At 47.8% G+C, this 17,675-nt stretch overlaps 1 protein-coding gene across 2 annotated transcripts in view; it reads left to right on the top strand.

The window, feature by feature from the left end:
* The window catches only part of ACAP2 (ArfGAP with coiled-coil, ankyrin repeat and PH domains 2), a 122,077-nt gene that overhangs the window by 47,799 nt on the left and 56,603 nt on the right, over positions 1–17,675 (top strand). For both annotated transcript variants that reach the window (XM_084638963.1, XM_084638962.1), the window contains exon 9: positions 2,615–2,689. In XM_084638963.1, the coding sequence (XP_084495089.1) occupies positions 2,615–2,689 (75 nt within the window). The remainder of the gene's footprint in view (positions 1–2,614; positions 2,690–17,675) is intronic.

Genomic DNA, 17,675 nt, shown 5'->3' on the forward strand with positions numbered 1-17,675 from the left:
GCATGTGATTGATTCCCCCCGGGGTGCCATCTGGAGCTGGGGTACCACTGAGCATTCTGACCCACCAGCCTGGGCTCCCTCTCACACTGTGCTGCTGTGACTAGTTGCAAAGGCCTCCAAGCTTGCGCTTTCACCAGCATTCACACAGGTAGGGACACGCCCAGCTGCAGTCACATGCACGCTTTCTAACCACCAGCTTCCTAGCCTAGGACCCCGGAGCAGTACTGTCCTGTCACGGTCAAATCTGGCCAGTATATGGGTTTAAAACCTTGTACGCCTCTCCCTCAATGTGAAGAGGACCATACATACTTGTGGTGACCAAGCTGAGATTTTCCCCAGAGACCTTAGTTAAACGCACACTGATTTGGATTAAAACATAAAATAAGTTTAACTACAAAAGGATAGATTTTTAAGTGATAAGTGGTAGCAAACAGATCAAAGCAGATTACCTAGTAAATAAACAAAACCGCAAACTGAGCTTAACGTACTAGATAGGTAGGATATGAATTAGTAAATTCTCACCCTGAGTGGTAAAGAGGCTGGCAGATTCTTAAGGCACAAGCTACCTTGGCTTTGCAGCTTGGGTTTCCCAGGTTTTCATACACAGGCTAGAAATCCCTTTAGCCTGGGACCATCACTTCCCCCCATTCAGTCTTTGTTCTTCAGGTGTTTCCATTGTTGTAGGGAGAGTGAGGTACCATCATGATGTCATTTCCTCCTTTTTATATCTTCTCACTTTCTGGAAAGCTCTTTTGCTATGCCCTGGGTCAAACAGTTCCCACTGTGTAGTGCTATCTCTACACAGAGAGATGTTTCTATTGTACACAGTTGCTGGGGTAATCCTGGTGCTTTTGTGCATTTCCTCAATAAGCTATTAACATTGTCTGGCCTTTTTACTGTTGGACCTGAAAGACTGCTTGTGGGTGTGTTCAACGTCAGAACATGTTTCAGTAATACATACCTAGCCAAACTTCATAACTTCACATACAATCCAATGACATATTAATGTCGAGCAGAGCAAGGCTTCTAGAATGATGCGGGGATTTAGTACTGCAGTCATCTTCCACCCTGTGCAGCGGGGTGGGGGAAGTGCTGGCAAGAAGCCAAGTACGGCTTCCGGATTCTGAGGTCAGTTTTGTGCCAGGCCTGGCCCTATGAAGTTTAGAGCAGTCGAAGGCCTGTTCTAAACATGGCCAGATAGTAATGGAACCCCAAGGATAGCTGGAGTAAAGCATGCTCTGGACACCCACTGTACTAGAGAGTAGAGGGGCGATAGCAGAGGAACCAGCTACAGAGCATCTATTCCTCCTGAGGAAATGGCAAACAGAGAGATGCGGCTAGTCTCCATCCCTTTTGCATTGCCGTAATGGTAGAAATGAGAAGGGCAGGGCAGACTTCCTCACCCATAGTTAGTTTTACGCGATGAGTTTCTCTACTAGGGATTCTGTTGGTCAGATACTGTGTCCTTCTTCACGACTGACTTGTGGTGGTGAAGTGCAGTTGCTCTCTGATACATACAACTTTGCTACCCCAGTGCTGAGGTAGGGCAAAGGCTGCACAAAATCACATATGCAAAATTGCTGGTCATCACTCTGTTTAGTGCCAACTCTTAGTCCTCCAACCGTAACTTCTTTATCTGCATTAATGTTCAGTGATCTTGTAACACTGATTGGGGCTGAGGGAAGTATAATATTCTGGTTTGGGGTAAAAGGACCAAATTACCGTACTTAATTTTTATAGGATGTTGAAAGACTAAAGTCTACAAGAGTATACAAAATATTATACCACGCTGTATCGTACCAAAGGATCTGTCAACGAGCTTCCATCTCCACCACATCAGAATACCTTTTAACCAGTCATATATTCATAGATCTCTCTCAAGTAATTCTGGGCAAAAGCACTGACATCAGTAACATTATTATCATAGTTCTACTGATTATTTTATTACAAGACAGGTTTTAAATAGTGATATTTTTTATCTTAAGACATTTAAATGTGGGTTTTTTTAGAAATATCTCCTGTATGCCATGTTTTCTGCAATGATCACTATTTTTACAACATCTGGGAAGCCGCAAACCACCTGAATAGCTATAGAACCTTGCCCCATTTAATGCTGTCTCAGGGAGCACATGGGAGCTGTCAATTTTAAAAAAGCTCAGCTGGGGACATCACCACCTTCTCTTTGGAGGGGAAAGTCCCCAACCTCCCCTTCTGTCTGGTTTTCTCTGCTAATGCCACTGCTGCTGAACGGACCAGTCAGCCAGCAAGAGCAGCTAAAGCATGAGTCATTCCTTTCTTCAGAGGCTGAACATGTCATCAATGCAGTGTACCAGTCGCATATCCCTGGCACCATACTATTCTTGGAAACGTTTTCCTTAGAGCCTAAAGGAAATGTACACCTATCAAAGAGGTTTTGTGTCAGGAAAATTTGTTAATTCAGAATGGTAGTAAAATGCTTTAAACAGGACTTTAGTTGATATTAAAGGTAAAGCTCTGTGATCAAGGAAGTGACCTTCCTGTGTATAAGGCAAGTCATGCAATGTCTAGACATAATATATTTTTTCTAACATGCATTATAAAGTCTAAAGAGCCAAATTTCTTTTTCTCTTTACAGCTGGATCAGTTGGGTGTAGATGCTGCAAAGGAGAAGAGAGATATGGAGCAAAAGCACTCCACTATTCAACAAAAGGTACTTGAAGGAATGTAAAATAGAAACTGTACACACATTTTGTACATCTGTTTGGTATGTCTCCGCAACAGAGCATAACTGCATTAGAACTGCTAGAAATAGTGTCCGTGCAGTGCAGTGAAATAGAATTACAGGTAATTAAACGGAGAGATGGTTTGCAGACGTTCGGATTGTGTTACCAAACAAGGTCACAATATTTCTGTGCGCTAGCTAAAATATCAATTTCACTGTTCTACTGAATGACTATATTCAAATGCTGAGAAATATAACCCATTTATTAGAAACCTGACTCTGAATATGGTATCTTGGAGTCTTCTTTGCCATAAAGTTAACTTTTTGCTTGCTGTAATTGTTATAGAAAGGGCATCCTCCATGTGGCCTTGTAGATGTACGTTCTTTTTTACTTCCTGAATTGGGGCGAAATATAGTGTTTTGAAGTTGAGAGTATCTGCCACTCTTGTAGACAAACAGTTAAAGGAAACCCAAGGGGAAGCTTGGCTTGTATTTCTTATTTAAATGTATATGAATGTGAAAGCTAAACACTAACTGAAAGTTAATTATTGGCAAATTTGGATATGTACTAACTGGTGCTATAGCATGTTGGGAAAATTGCAGCCATTTAAAGTGGAACAAAGCATCTTCAGTCGCATGGATAGTTATAAGGATCTGGGTCAATATTCATTTTCTTATTGTAATGCTAGAATTTAATAAGAAAATTCAGTAGCAAAATGAAGTTGGGAATAGGATGGAAGTTCTTTTCTGGGGAAAAGCTATAGTTGGAAAGTAATAGCTGCTGTTAGAGAGCAGCAGCACCTGGCACAGGATTAAGACCTCTCTTGGTACATACTATCAATTGACCACTGAAGGAGTAAGTTACGTGATTAGTTACCATGAGCTATAATAATTGCTGTAGGCCCATTATCCTTACTTGTTTTGTTTTTTTCCTTAAATGCTGCATAAGGCTGCATTACAGGTAAACTATTTCTAATAAGCTGAGTGGTTACTATGGAGCTTTGATAAAGAAATCCAGTACTTATGGAAACCTGATCAGTTAGAACTTCAAAAACATGAATTGGATCTTACTTCTTGTTGCCGTTCAACTACTGCACTGGAATTAGGTTAGCAAACTATATGAAAATAATTCATCAAGTCATCTGTAATTATTTTAGTTTCTTAATAATGTTACACCGTTTACAAAGACTCCCAGTGCGTTTACAGATGCTATTCATGCTGGTTTTGCTCTAAAAAGCCCTTGGGTTTAGGCCTTGTTTCTGTTGGACATATGCTCCTCCTCTCATAAGTCAGGATCACCTCATTTGCTGTGATGATAGTCCCTAAATTCATCATTCTGGGGCTTGAAGGAAGACAGAGTTTTTGGTGGAAAGCGCTTAACTTGAACAGCAGCTTCTTAAATTGCTTTCCTTGTCTCTCTATCCTCTTCAGATCCTTCCACTTGCCTATGTACCAGGTTTAAGCTGCTTGCCTCGCAGGGCCTTCACAGCTCTCAGCTGGCCTAAAGCCTAGCTCTGGTTTCTTGTCATCTCATTTCCCTGTCACTCGATCTAGAGTGCCAGCCCCTTGCTGTCCCATTTCTTTCCTTCTCCCCCTCCCATTCCCATCATTGTACCTTCTTCCATACTGCCCATAGGCATGAACCCTCACAATGTTGGCAAGCCAAGCACTTCCCTCCTCCTACCAGTATTCACATCCCTCCTAAAGGTTCACTTATTCCCACAAACATTAACCTTCAATAAAAAGTGCGTGTGTGTGTGTGTATATATATATATAATTCATAGTTTTAACTTGACACCTTATCTAGGTTTTTCAGTGTGTGTATTCTTCTTTGAGTACTTGCTCATGTCCATTCCATGTTGTGTGCATGCCATGTGCACTGTTGCCGGAGATTTTTCCCTCAGTGGCATCCGTTGGGCCGGCTCCAACACCCTCTGGTGCTGCGCGCTTATGCATCGGTATAAGGGGCCCCACGGACCCCACTCCCTCTGAGTTCCTTCTTACCACCTGTGATGGCTACTGGAACAACTCCTCTTGCTTTGGCAAGGCGTCTTTCAGTGGTTTCGTCTGTTTCCTAGTTTTTTAATCTTAGTATAATTGTAGCGTAAATATTATAAATAAGACTAGCGTAGATAGTTAGAACCCCTCCTGTGGCATGACCCACATTCCAGTTGTCTGAAGTGTCTGGGAGTGGCTCACGTATGAGAGCGCTGTCAAATTTGTTGAGAATTTAAGCCTCGTACGAAGAAGGACAGAGGCTAGATCGAGGTCTATCCTAATAGAAGCCGCTCTTAGACTGGCTTTGGAGCCAAGCTGCTTGCATTCGGCACAGAGCACTTGGGCCTCAGTGCAAAACACTCCTCCAGGACTGCACGTATCCCGATACCATTCTCTATCTCTGGTGCTGAGGAAGAAACATAAAAAGCAATAATCAGAGAGGTTGCTTGCTGGTGCCAAAGAAAGAAAGGCAAGCAAGGGGAAGGTAGTAGAGTGCAACCCATGTTGGACCACTCCGCCCCCTTCCTTCCCTTCCGCACCGTTGACTCCGCCCAGAATGTTGATTCTGCTGCGGGACCCTCTGCTGATGCCGAGAAGTCATTGTGGCACCAGTGGAATCATGGTGCCTTCAACCCCAGAGGCCTTTGCAGGAGCCAAGGACTTATTACTCCTGGTACCACTGACTCCAATGGTACAACCACCAGCTCCGATGAGCATGAGCAGAAGATAACATGGTGCTCCGAGCTCCTTCCCAGCACCGGGACCTTTGATACCTTCCAGGGGCAAACTGACCCTACTTTCTTCTATGAGGTCAACCCCAGTCCAGCACTTGTTGCCAGACTCTTAACAGTGATTCGTGGAAGCGAGGGTTACCGCTCCCCTGTGGTCACCTCAGGACTCCTCCTACACCCAGTCCAAGAACTGCTACCGGTACCCATCTTATGTGCTGCCGGACCCTGGTGAGGTTCTCCTCGCTGGTACCTGCCAGGTGGTCAGGGCTTATGCAGTGGCCATTCTGGAACCCATGAGGGTTTTCCCTGGTATCGGGTCCATCTCCTCACCGGTTCTACTTGGTTGCTTCTGAGAGGAGAGCTCCTGCACCACTCCATTCGGCACTGAACCCAGTACTGACACAGGACATGGACCCCATTGAGGTAGTTGAGACTGAAGAAGAGGAAGTAGTCCCCCCCGGTACAGGCCTCTTCCTCTTCCTCCCATCTCTGGACCAAGCGGCTCACTGCTGCAAGATGACTTTATATCCTATCAAGCAGAAGGACACACAGAAACTCAAACTGTTTGGGAGAAACATTTATTCGCCAGGCAGACTACAGCCATGAATCTCGAACCAAGAAGCCCTGCTTGGGAGATGCAAAATTACAACTTGTGGGACTCCTCAAATGTAAAGACTCTGTGCCTCAGGACTCAAGGCAGGAATCCTCTGCCCTCTTAGAGGAGGGAAAGAACGTTGCCAGAACCTCTCTCCAGGCAGACCTGGACGCAGCCAACACGGTGGCCAGGCCAGTGGCCTTTGCAGTGGCTATGAGGCAGTGTTCTTGGCTGGAGTCTTCAGGGCTACCTCAGGAGGTCCAACAGTTGATTCAGGACCTCCCTTTCAAAGGCTTATTGTTGTTTTTTTTGAAGCAAACGGACATAAAGCTCCAAGGCCTGAAGAACTCAAGGCCTACCCTCGGGTCCCTGGGCTTCTATGCTCCAGCGCCTTCAAGGAAACCCTTGGAGCCTCAGTAGCCAACCCGTTTTTTCGGCTCTGCCACCAAGACAGGACTTCTTCAAAAGAAGAAGCGGAGGTTACAAGCGCAGTCAACTGCTTCCATCTGCCTCCGCCTCAATGCAGGGGTCATATAGGTACTTTGGGCGGGCCCAAGCAGGCCTTTTGAAGGTGCACCCGAGGGCACTATGCCAGTTCCTGCTTTGGATCCTGTCCCCCCTTTGTTTTTGGACCAACTTTCCCACTTCAGCCTGGCGTGGTCCCACAACACGTCAGACCACTGGGTGCTAAATACAGTGGTGGGCAGTTATATCCTTCAGTTTTTGTCCACCCCTGCCTGCCACCACCCATCCCCATTCCTTTTCAGGGACCCTTATCACGAACAACTCTTAGCCCTACAGGTGATGACTGTGGAAGAGGTACCTCAAAAATTGAGAGGGAAAGGGTTTTACTCCCAAAATTTCTTAATCCCAAAGGCCAAGTGGGCCCTTGGTCCCATTCTGGACCTGTGTCACCACAACAATTATCTCAAGAAACTGACATTCCACATTGTCTCCCTAGCCTCCATCATCCCATCCTTGGATCCAGGGGACTGGTACACTGCCCTCGACTTGAAGGTTGCTTACTTTTACATTTCCATCTTTTGTGGCCACAGAAGATTCCTCAGATTTATGGTAAATCAGACTCATTAGTAATTCACTGCTCTTCCTTTTGGCCTGTCCACAGCCCCCGGGTTCTTACAAAATGCATGGTGATGGTAGTGGCTTTCCTCAGAAGGCAAGGCATTCTAGTCTACCCGTACCTTGACGGCTGGCTGATCAAAGTCCAAGCAAAGAACAGCATCAGCATGGGCGAAGCCACCTTCTGAGTACTGAGCCTGTTGATAAAGGAACAGAAGCTGACTCTCATTCCAGTACAGAGAATAGAGTTTACTGGGGCAGTGTTCGACTTGACCAGGACAGAACCTTTCTTCCAGAGGCTCAATTCCAGACAATGTTGGACCTGATACCCAAGGTCATGGCCCATCCAATCACAGCAGTCCGATTTTTGCCTCAAGCTCCTGGGACACATGACCACGTGCACTACGTGGTACGGCACTCAGGGCCTGCAAGTGTGGTTAGGTTCAGTGTACTCACCAAACAAACACCACCTGGACTCGGTGCTCACTGTTCCAGCCCTGGTCCCTGCCTCCCTTGACTGGTGAAAGAGCCCCCCTTCGGTGATGGCGGGTGTCCCCGTTGTCGCCCCTCAGCCGTCACTGTCTATAGTGTCAGATGCTTTAGACCTGGGTTGGAGAGCACACCTCGATCCGCCGCATAGCCGGGGGGAGGGAATGGGGGAGCGATCCAAAAAAAAAGACGCCACCCGCTGTGGCGCTTTTACTCACCCAGCGGCGCTCTGGCGGCCGCCCTCACTCACTCCGGGTGTCTGCTGCCAAAGCCCCGGCGTGGGTGACGGTCCCGCCGCGGTGCCGCTGAAGCCCCGGGGCGCTGCCGGGTGAGTAAAAGCCCCGCAGCGGGTGACGCCTTTTTTTTTTTTTTTTGGATCGCTCCCCTCGTTCCCTCAACAGGGGAAAATTTAAAAGGCGCCAAGACATTGAGAAGGTGCCACTTGTGCTCAGTGGGGGAGTGGGCGCTGCCCCGCTCCCCCCTACCTACGCTACTGACCTTGATCACCTCAGGACACAGGCCCTGCGGTCCCAGGACGGACTCTCCCAGCATGTAAATGTTAGGGAGCTCCGAGCGGTCTACTTAGTTTGCCAAGTGTTTCTTCCCCAAATCACAGGCAGACACCTCAGTCATCTTCTACAAGCAGGGAGGAGCACACTCCTCCGCCCTGAGTCAAGAGGCCACACCTCTATGGGACTTCTGTGTAAAGCACTCAATTCACCTCGAGGCTTCCAATCTTTCAGGAGGCAGGAGTGCCCTGGAAGATAATCTCAGCAGATCTTTTTCCCCTCACCACGAGTGGTCCCTTCACCCAGAGGTCATGAAGTTCATGTTCCAAAGGTGGGGATCTCCCCAGGTAGACCTGTTTGTGACCAAGCAGAACAGGAAAGCCCATCAGTTTTGTTCGCTGAACAGGAACAGCCCTGGCTCCCTTTCAGACGCTTAGAATCATAGAATATCAGGGTTGGAAGGGACCCCTGAAGGTCATCTAGTCCAACCCCCTGCTCGAAGCAGGACCAATTCCCAGTTAAATCATCCCAGCCAGGGCTTTGTCAAGCCTGACCTTAAAAACCTCTAAGGAAGGAGATTCTACCACCTCCCTAGGTAACGCATTCCAGTGTTTCACCACCCTCCTAGTGAAAAAGTTTTTCCTAATATCCAATCTAAACCTCCCCCACTGCAACTTGAGACCATTACTCCTCGTTCTGTCATCTGCTACCATTGAGAACAGTCTAGAGCCATCCTCTTTGGAACCCCCTTTCAGGTAGTTGAAAGCAGCTATCAAATCCCCCCTCATTCTTCTCTTCTCCAGACTAAACAATCCCAGTTCCCTCAGCCTCTCCTCATAAGTCATGTGTTCCAGACCCCTAATCATTTTTGTTGCCCTTCGCTGGACTCTCTCCAATTTATCCACATCCTTCTTGTAGTGTGGGGGCCAAAACTGGACACAGTACTCCAGATGAGGCCTCACCAATGTCGAATAGAGGGGAACGATCACGTCCCTCGATCTGCTCGCTATGCCCCTACTTATACATCCCAAAATGCCATTGGCCTTCTTGGCAACAAGGGCACACTGCTGACTCATATCCAGCTTCTCGTCCACTGTCACCCCTAGGTCCTTTTCCACAGAACTGCTGCCTAGCCATTCGGTCCCTAGTCTGTAGCGGTGCATTGGATTCTTCCATCCTAAGTGCAGGACCCTGCACTTATCCTTATTGAACCTCATCAGATTTCTTTTGGCCCAATCCTCCAATTTGTCTAGGTCCTTCTGTATCCTATCCCTCCCCTCCAGCGTATCTACCACTCCTCCCAGTTTAGTATCATCCGCAAATTTGCTGAGAGTGCAATCCACACCATCCTCCAGATCATTTATGAAGATATTGAACAAAACCGGCCCGAGGACCGACCCTTGGGGCACTCCACTTGATATCGGCTGCCAACTAGACATGGAGCCATTGATCACTACCCTTTGAGCCCGACAATCTAGCCAGATTTCTACCCACCTTATAGTGCATTCATCCAGCCCATACTTCCTTAACTTGCTGGCAAGAATACTGTGGGAGACCGTGTCAAAAGCTTTGCTAAATTCAAGATACAATACATCCACTGCTTTCCCTTCATCCACAAAACCAGTAATCTCATCATAAAAGGCGATTATATTAGTCAGGCATGACCTTCCCTTGGTGAATCCATGCTGGCTGTTCCTGATCACTTTCCTCTCATGCAAGTGCTTCAGGATTGATTCTTTGAGGACCTGCTCCATGATTTTTCCAGGGACTGAGGTGAGGCTGACTGGCCTGTAGTTCCCTGGATCCTCCTTCTTCCCTTTTTTAAAGATTGGCACTACATTAGCCTTTTTCCAGTCATCCGGGACTTCTCCCGTTCGCCACGAGTTTTCAAAGATAATGGCCAATGGCTCTGCAATCACAGCCACCAATTCCTTCAGCACTCTCGGATGCAACTCGTCCGGCCCCATGGACTTGTGCACGTCCAGCTTTTCTAAATAGTCCCTAACCACCTCTATCTCCACAGAGGGCTGGCCATCTCTTCCCCATTTTGTGATGCCCAGCGCAGTAGTCTGGGAGCTGACCTGGTTCGTGAAGACAGAGGCAAAAAGAGCATTGAGTACATTAGCTTTTTCCACATCCTCTGTCACTAGGTTGCCTCCCTCATTCAGTAAGGGGCCCACACTTTCCTTGGCTTTCTTCTTGTTGCCAACATACCTGAAGAAACCCTTCTTGTTACTCTTGACATCTCTTGCTAGCTGCAGCTCCAGGTGCGATTTGGCCCTCCTGATATCATTCCTACATGCCCGAGCAATATTTTTATACTCTTCCCTGGTCATATGTCCAACCTTCCACTTCTTGTAAGCTTCTTTTTTATGTTTAAGATCCGCTAGGATTTCACCATTAAGCCAAGCTGGTCGCCTGCCATATTTACTATTCTTTCGACTCATCGGGATGGTTTGTCCCTGTAACCTCAACAGGGGTTCCTTGAAATACAGCCAGGTCTCCTGGACTCCTTTCCCCTTCAAGTTAGTCCGCCAGGGGATCCTGGCCATCCGTTCCCTGAGGAAGTCGAAGTCTGCTTTCCTGAAGTCCAGGGTCCGTATCCTGCTGCTTACCTTTCTTCCCTGCGTCAGGACCCTGAACTCAACCAACTCATGGTCACTGCCTCCCAGATTCCCATCCACTTTTGCTTCGCCCACTAATTCTACCCAGTTTGTGAGCAGCAGGTCAAGAAAAGCGCCCCCCCCAGTTGGCTCCTCTAGCACTTGCACCAGGAGATTGTCCCCTACGCTTTCCAAAAACTTCCTGGATTGTCTATGCACCGCTGTATTGCTCTCCCAGCAGATATCAGGAAAATTAAAGTCACCCATGAGAATCAGGGCATGCGATCTAGTAGCTTCCGTGAGCTACCGGAAGAAAGCCTCATCTACCTCATCCCCCTGGTCTGGTGGTCTATAGCAGACTCCCACCACTACATCACTCTTGTTGCACACACTTCTAAACTTAATCCAGAGACACTCAGGTTTTTCTACAGTTTCGTACCGGAGCTCTGAGCAGTCATACTGCTCCCTTACATACAGTGCTACTCCCCCACCTTTTCTGCCCTGCCTGTCCTTCCTGAACAGTTTATAACCATCCATGACAGTACTCCAGTCATGTGAGTTATCCCACCAAGTCTCTGTTATTCCAATCACGTCATAGTTCTTTGACATCACCAGGACCTCCAGTTCTCCCTGCTTGTTACCAAGGCTTTGTGCATTTGTATATAAGCACTTGAGATAACCTGTTGATCGCCCCTCATTCCCAGTATGAGGCAGGAGCCCTCCCCTCACAGACATTCCTGCCTGTGTTTCCAGGAACAGAGCTTCTGTTCTATGCATTTCCTCAGTTTCTCTGGTACACAAGGTCCTTCTAAAAATCAAGCGGGGCAAGGCAAGAGCTATTCTTATAGCCATAGTGCAGTCATGCCAACACTGGTTCGGCATGCTGTTAGACTTATCCATAGCGCTACTACTTCCACTCCGCCTAGACCTGACCCTGGCTACGCGGCTGTAAGACAATGGCTGTTTACTCCACCTGAACCTCGTGTCCCTTTACCTGACTGTATGGAAGCTCCATGACTGAACCTGGAGGAGCAAACCTGTTTGGAACAAGTTTGACAGGTCTTGCTGGATAGTAGGGAGCTGTCCACTAGAGCAACCTACCTCGCTAAGTGGAAGCACTTTTTTGATATGGTTGTCCCGACGAGGCCTTTCTGACTCAGTCTTCTCTTCAATCCATTTTGGACTGCTTGCTCCACCTTAAACAAGGAGGTCTGGCATTCACATCTGTCACACCTAGCAGCAGTCTCAGCCTTCCATCTGTCAGTGGGGGGGAAGGTCATTTTTCTTTCACAAGATGACAATCCACTTTAAGGGGTTAGAGAGACTTTACTGTCAGGTTTGTGAACTGATTCCCATGTGGGATTTGAACTTGGTCCTTTTGAGCGGCTAGTATCATGTCCTCTGCTGTTTCTCTCCTGGAAGGTCCCCTTCCTGATAGCGATGACCTCAGCCAGAAAGGTCTCTGAAATCAGGGCCCTTATGTCAGAACCACTGTACGTGGTGGTCTTGAAGGGCAAGGTTCAACTGTCCCGTCTCCTCCCCCCCCCCCCCCCCATATGGCCCTCCTGCCAAAGGTGGTCTCGCAGTTCCAAGGCAACCAAGCCATTTTCCTGCCAGTCGTCTTCCCAAAGCTGCACAAGAATTCAGAAGAGCGACAACTTCACTCATGGGATGTTAGTCGTGCCCTTGCTTTCTACATCGAGAGGGCTAAATTGTTTCGCAGATCCATACAACTCTTTGTGGCAATAGCAGAGAGGATGAAAGGACAACCAGTATCAGTCAAGAGAATCTCATCCTGGATAATCTCCTGCATTTGGGTACACTATGAGCAGGCGAATGTTCCGCCGCCTGCCATCTTGACCATTCATTCCACAAGAGCTCAGGCTTCTTCAGCAGCGTTTCTGGCCCATGTTCCAATCCAAGACGTCTTCAGTGCTGCAATCTGGTCATCAGTGCATACTTTCTCATCCCCCTACGCCATCACCCAGCAGGCTTGAGATGACGCCAGGTTTGGGAGAGCAGTGTTGAAGTACGCATGTCCGTGAACTCAGAGCCGACCTTCTTGGGTACTGCTTGTGAGTCACCTAATGTGGAATGGACATGAGAAAGCACTCGAAGAAAAAATGGTTACTGACCTTTTGTTCTTAGATATGCATTGCTCATGTCCATTCCCCAACCCACGCTTTTACCCCTCTGGTCACTGAGGGAAAAATCTCCGGCAGTGGTGCACACAACGTGCACACACCTAATGTGGAATGGACAAGAGCACCATATCTCAAAGAACAGCAGTTATGGAAGGTCAATAACCGGATTTTGTGTAGATGGCAAGCTTTTCAGGGACAGGACTTGTGTATATAGTAATCCTAATTAATAACTCATTTCTCAAGTTGATGTTCAGTGTGCTGAAAAGTGTATTTTTTAATTTTCGCTTTTCCTGAGAGGTTGGTGTAAAAGTGGTGGGGCTGGGTTAGATGTGCTGGGTAGTCTGGTTTTTCTGTAGGTAAGATGGCCTCCATTTGTTATGGTTTAATTTATGTCTGTCAGGTTCATGCACATACTGCAAGGATGCTAGAAGCAATCCATATGTATAAAAATAGAATAAATGAACTTTTATCTCATATTTGCTCAGGTACATGGTGGTTGGTGGAATAAGATGGCAACACCAGGTGAATTCTAGGACCCTTTCTGCTATAAATTTACAGACGGAAAAACAAGTATTTTAGCTGCCAAAAGAGGATAGGCAGCCTTCAGCGAATAGTATTGTCAGTCTAATGTGAGACTGCCAGATTTCTTGTTTTCTTAGTCTGATGCAGCCGTGTGTTGCAGCAACAACTGTTGTGTAATTAAATAACTTTGGACTCACTACATTAATCCCTTTCTCTCAAGGCTATAATGACTTTTTGTTTTGTAACATAGCTTATATGATGCTGTGAACACAGCAATAATACGGTAAAATATGTTTTTACTGTATTCAAAGTATGTTTTTCATTGTATTCAAACACTATTCTTTCATGTAAAAAGTAACTTAGAGTAATGGTCAGGAGGGAGCTGGAGTGAGGGGAGGTGGATGAGCAAAGTATCATAGCACAGGCTGTGTCTACACTACAAAATTAGGTCGAATTTATAGAGGTTGATCTTTTTAGAAATTGATTTTATACAGTCGATTGTGTGTCCCCACTTAAGACCATTTAAGTCGGCGGAGTGCTTCCACAGTACCGAGGCTAGCGTCGACTTCTGGAGCATTGCACTGTGGGTAGCTATCCCACAGTTCCTGCCGTCTCCGCTGCCCATTGGAATTCTGTGTTGAGGTCCCAATGCCTGATGGGGCAAAAAAACATTGTCATGGGTGGTTCTGGGTACATGTCGTCAGGCCCACCCCCACCCCCCCTCCCCAGTTAAAGCAATGGCAGACAATTGTTTTGTGCCTTCTTTCCTGGCTTACCCGTGCAGATGCCATACTATGGCGAGCATGGAGCCTGCTCAGCTCACTGTCACCGTACATCTCCTGGGTGTTGGCAGACCCAGGACTGCATTGCTACACAGCAGCAGCAGCTCATTGCCTTGTGGCAGCGGATGGTGCATTACGACTGGTAGCCATCCTCGTCGTCTCCTGGGTGCTCTTGGCTGGCCTCGGTGAGGGCGGTTGGGGTGCCTGGGCAGACATGGGTGCTCCTGGCAGACCTCAGTGAGATCTGTCAGGGGCGCCTGGACATAAATGGGAGTGACTCAGGTCATTCTCCAAGTTTTGTCTAATGGAGATTCAGTCCTGCCTGGAATATTGGCAGAGGGATAGCTCAGTGGTTTGAGCATTGGCCTTCTAAACTCAGGGTTGTGAGTTCAATCCTTGAGTGGACCATTCTGCTTCAGGCTGCTCTCCCAGCCAGCAGCACTGCAAGCACCCAGGAGACGATGACAGCTAGCAGTTGTACTGCACTGTCTGCTGGCAAGCACCCAGGAGACGACGATGGTGGTAATGGGGCAGGTTCATGCCGTGGAACGCCGATTCTGGGCCCGGGAAAGAAGCACAGACTGATGGGACCGCATAGTGTTGCAGGTGTGGGACAATTCCCAATGGCTGCGAAACTTTCGCATCCATAAGGGAACTTTCAGGGAACTTTGACTTGCTTTCCCCTGCCCTGAAGTGCCAGAATACCAAGATGAGAGCAGCCCACACAGTTCACAAGTGAGTGCTGATAGCCCTGTGGAAGCTTGCAATGCCAGACAGCTACCCGTTAGTTGGGAATCAATTTGGAGTGGGCAAACCTTCTGTGGGGGCTGCTGTGATCCAAGTAGCCAACGCAATCACTGAGCTGCTGCTGCCAAGGGTAGTGACTCTGGGAAATGTGCAGGTCATAGTGGATGGCTTTGCTGCAGTGGGATTCCCTAACTGGTGGGGCGATAGATGGAACCCATATCCCTATCTTGGCACCGGAGCACCAAGGCAGCGAATACGTAAACCGCAAGGGGTACTTTTCAATGGTGCTTCAAGCATTGGTGGATCACAAGGGACGTTTCACCAACATCAACATGGGATGGTCGGGAAAGGTACATGACGCTCACATCTTCAGGAACTCTGGTCTGTTTCAACAGCTGCAGCAAGGACTTTCTTCCCAGACCAGAAAATAACTGTTGGGGATGTTGAAATGCCTGCAGTTATCCTTACTACTGAAGTGAGCTGTAGCTCACGAAAACTTATGCTTAAACAAATTTGTTAGTCTCTAAGGTGCCACAAGTACTCCTTTCCTTACCACAGTGTAACTCTTCCCCCCAGAAATAAGTAACAAATGCATTCTTAGTGCTTAGTTATCCTTGGGGACCCACCCTACCCTTTAATGCCATGGCTCATGAAGCTGTACACAGGCAGCCTGGACAGCAGTCAGGAGCTGTTCAACTACAGGCTGAGCAAGTGCAGAATGGTGGTAGAATGTGCATTTGGACGTTTAAAAGCGCGCTGGCGCAGTTTACTGACTAGGTTAGACCTCAGCAAAACCAGTATTCCCACTGTTATTACTGCTTGCTGTGTGCTCCACAATATCTGTGAGAGTAAGGGGGAGACGTTTATGGGGGGGTGGGAGGTTGAGGCAAATCGCCTGGCTGCTGATTACGCACAGCCAGACACCAGGGCGGTTAGAGTACAGGAGGGTGCGGTGCGCATCAGAGAAGCTTTGAAAACCAGTTTCATGACTGGCCAGGCTACGGTGTGAAAGTTCTTTGTTTCTCCTTGATGAAAACCTTCTTCCCTGTAAGCTAACCACCCTCTCCTTCCCCCTTGAATCACCACTTGCAGAGGCAGTAAAGTCATTGTTGCTTCAAATTCATGCATTCTTTATTTATTTATTCACACAAATATGGGGATAACTGCTAAGGTAGCCCAGGAGGGATGGGTCAGGAGGGAAGGACAAGGCCACGCTGCACTTCAAAACTTATTGAATGCCAGCTTTCTGTTGCTTGGGCAGTCCTCTGGGGTGGAGTGGTTGGGTGACCGGAGGCTCTCCCACCGCATTCTTGGGTGTCTGGGTGAGGCGGCTATGGAACTTGGGGAGGAGGCGGTTGGTTACAAAGGAGCTGTAGCGGCGGTCTGTGCTGATGCTGCCTTTCCTGTACTTCAACCATACGCCGGAGCATATCAGTTTGATCCTCCAGTAGCCTCAGCATTGGCTCCTGCCTTCTGTCAGCAAGCTGACGCCACCTATCATCTTCAACCTGCCACCTGTCCTTGTGTTCATATTGTGCTCTCATGGACTCTAATATTGTCTGTCTACACGCATTCTGCTGGGCTCTTTTAGTGCAGGAGGACTGCATGAGCTCAGAGAACATTTCATCACAAGTGCGTTTTTTTTCGCCTTCTAATCTTCGCTATTCTCTGGGAAGGAGATGATGTTGTGAGTGTTGAAACATTTGCAGCTGCAGGAGGAAAAAAGGGAGAGTAGTAGTTAGACACATTTTAGAGAATAATGGGTAGACTCTTTCAGGGTGAACCTTGCTGTTTAATATTATATAGCACATGTGCATTTGGTACAAGATCGCATTTTGCCTCTTATATTGAGGGTCTGCCGGTTTGGTGTGAGAGATCACACACGCAGGGCTGGTGGGCAACAGAATTGGGCTTGCAGGCAGCCATGGTAAGCCACGGTCTTTTGGCTTCTTTAACCTTCATAACGTGGCAATGGTTTCAAACAGCAGCGCCCGCATTTCCCATACCAAACAGCCGTTGGGTTGGCTATTTAAAATGGGTTGGCAATTTAAAAGGAGGGGCCAACTAATGGTTTCTCCGCTTGCTTGCTGTGCACTATCTTCAGCCGCCGCCTCCTCCTCATCTTCCTCGTCCCCAAAATGCGCATCCCTGTTGCGTGATAATCCATTGACGGAGTGAAAGCACGGGTGGGGTAGTGGTGGCTGCACTTCCTAGAATGGCATGCAGCTCATCACAGAAGTGGCATGTCTGGGGCTCTGACCCTGAGTGGCTGTTTGCCTCTTTTTTTTGGTAGGCTTGCCTGAGCTCAAGTTTCACATGGCACTGCTGCGGGTCCCTGTTATAGCCTCTGTCCTTCATGTTCTTGGAGATTTTTTTCAAATGCTTGGGCATTTCGTCTTTTGGAACGGAGTTCTGATAGCACAAATTCGTCTCCCCATACAGCGATCAGATCCAGTACCTCCCATTCGGTCCATGCTGGAGCTCTTTTGCGATTCTGAGACTGCGTGGTCACCTGTGCTGATGAGATCTGCACTCACCCGCAGGTCACTATGCTGGCCAAACAGGAAATAAGATTCAAAAGTTCGCAGGCCTTTTCCTGTCTACCTGGCCAGTGCATCTGAGTTGAGAGCGCTGTCCAGAGCGGTCACAATCAAGCACTCTGGGATAGCTTCCAGAGGCCAATAACGTCGAATTGCGACCACACTACCCCAATTTCAACCCGGCAAGGTCGATTTCAGCGCTAATCCCCTCGTCGGGAGAGGAGTACAGAAATC

This window comes from Lepidochelys olivacea (assembly GCF_965140295.1).
Source record: "Lepidochelys olivacea isolate rLepOli2 genome assembly, chromosome: 9".
NCBI classification, from domain to species: domain Eukaryota; kingdom Metazoa; phylum Chordata; order Testudines; family Cheloniidae; genus Lepidochelys; species Lepidochelys olivacea.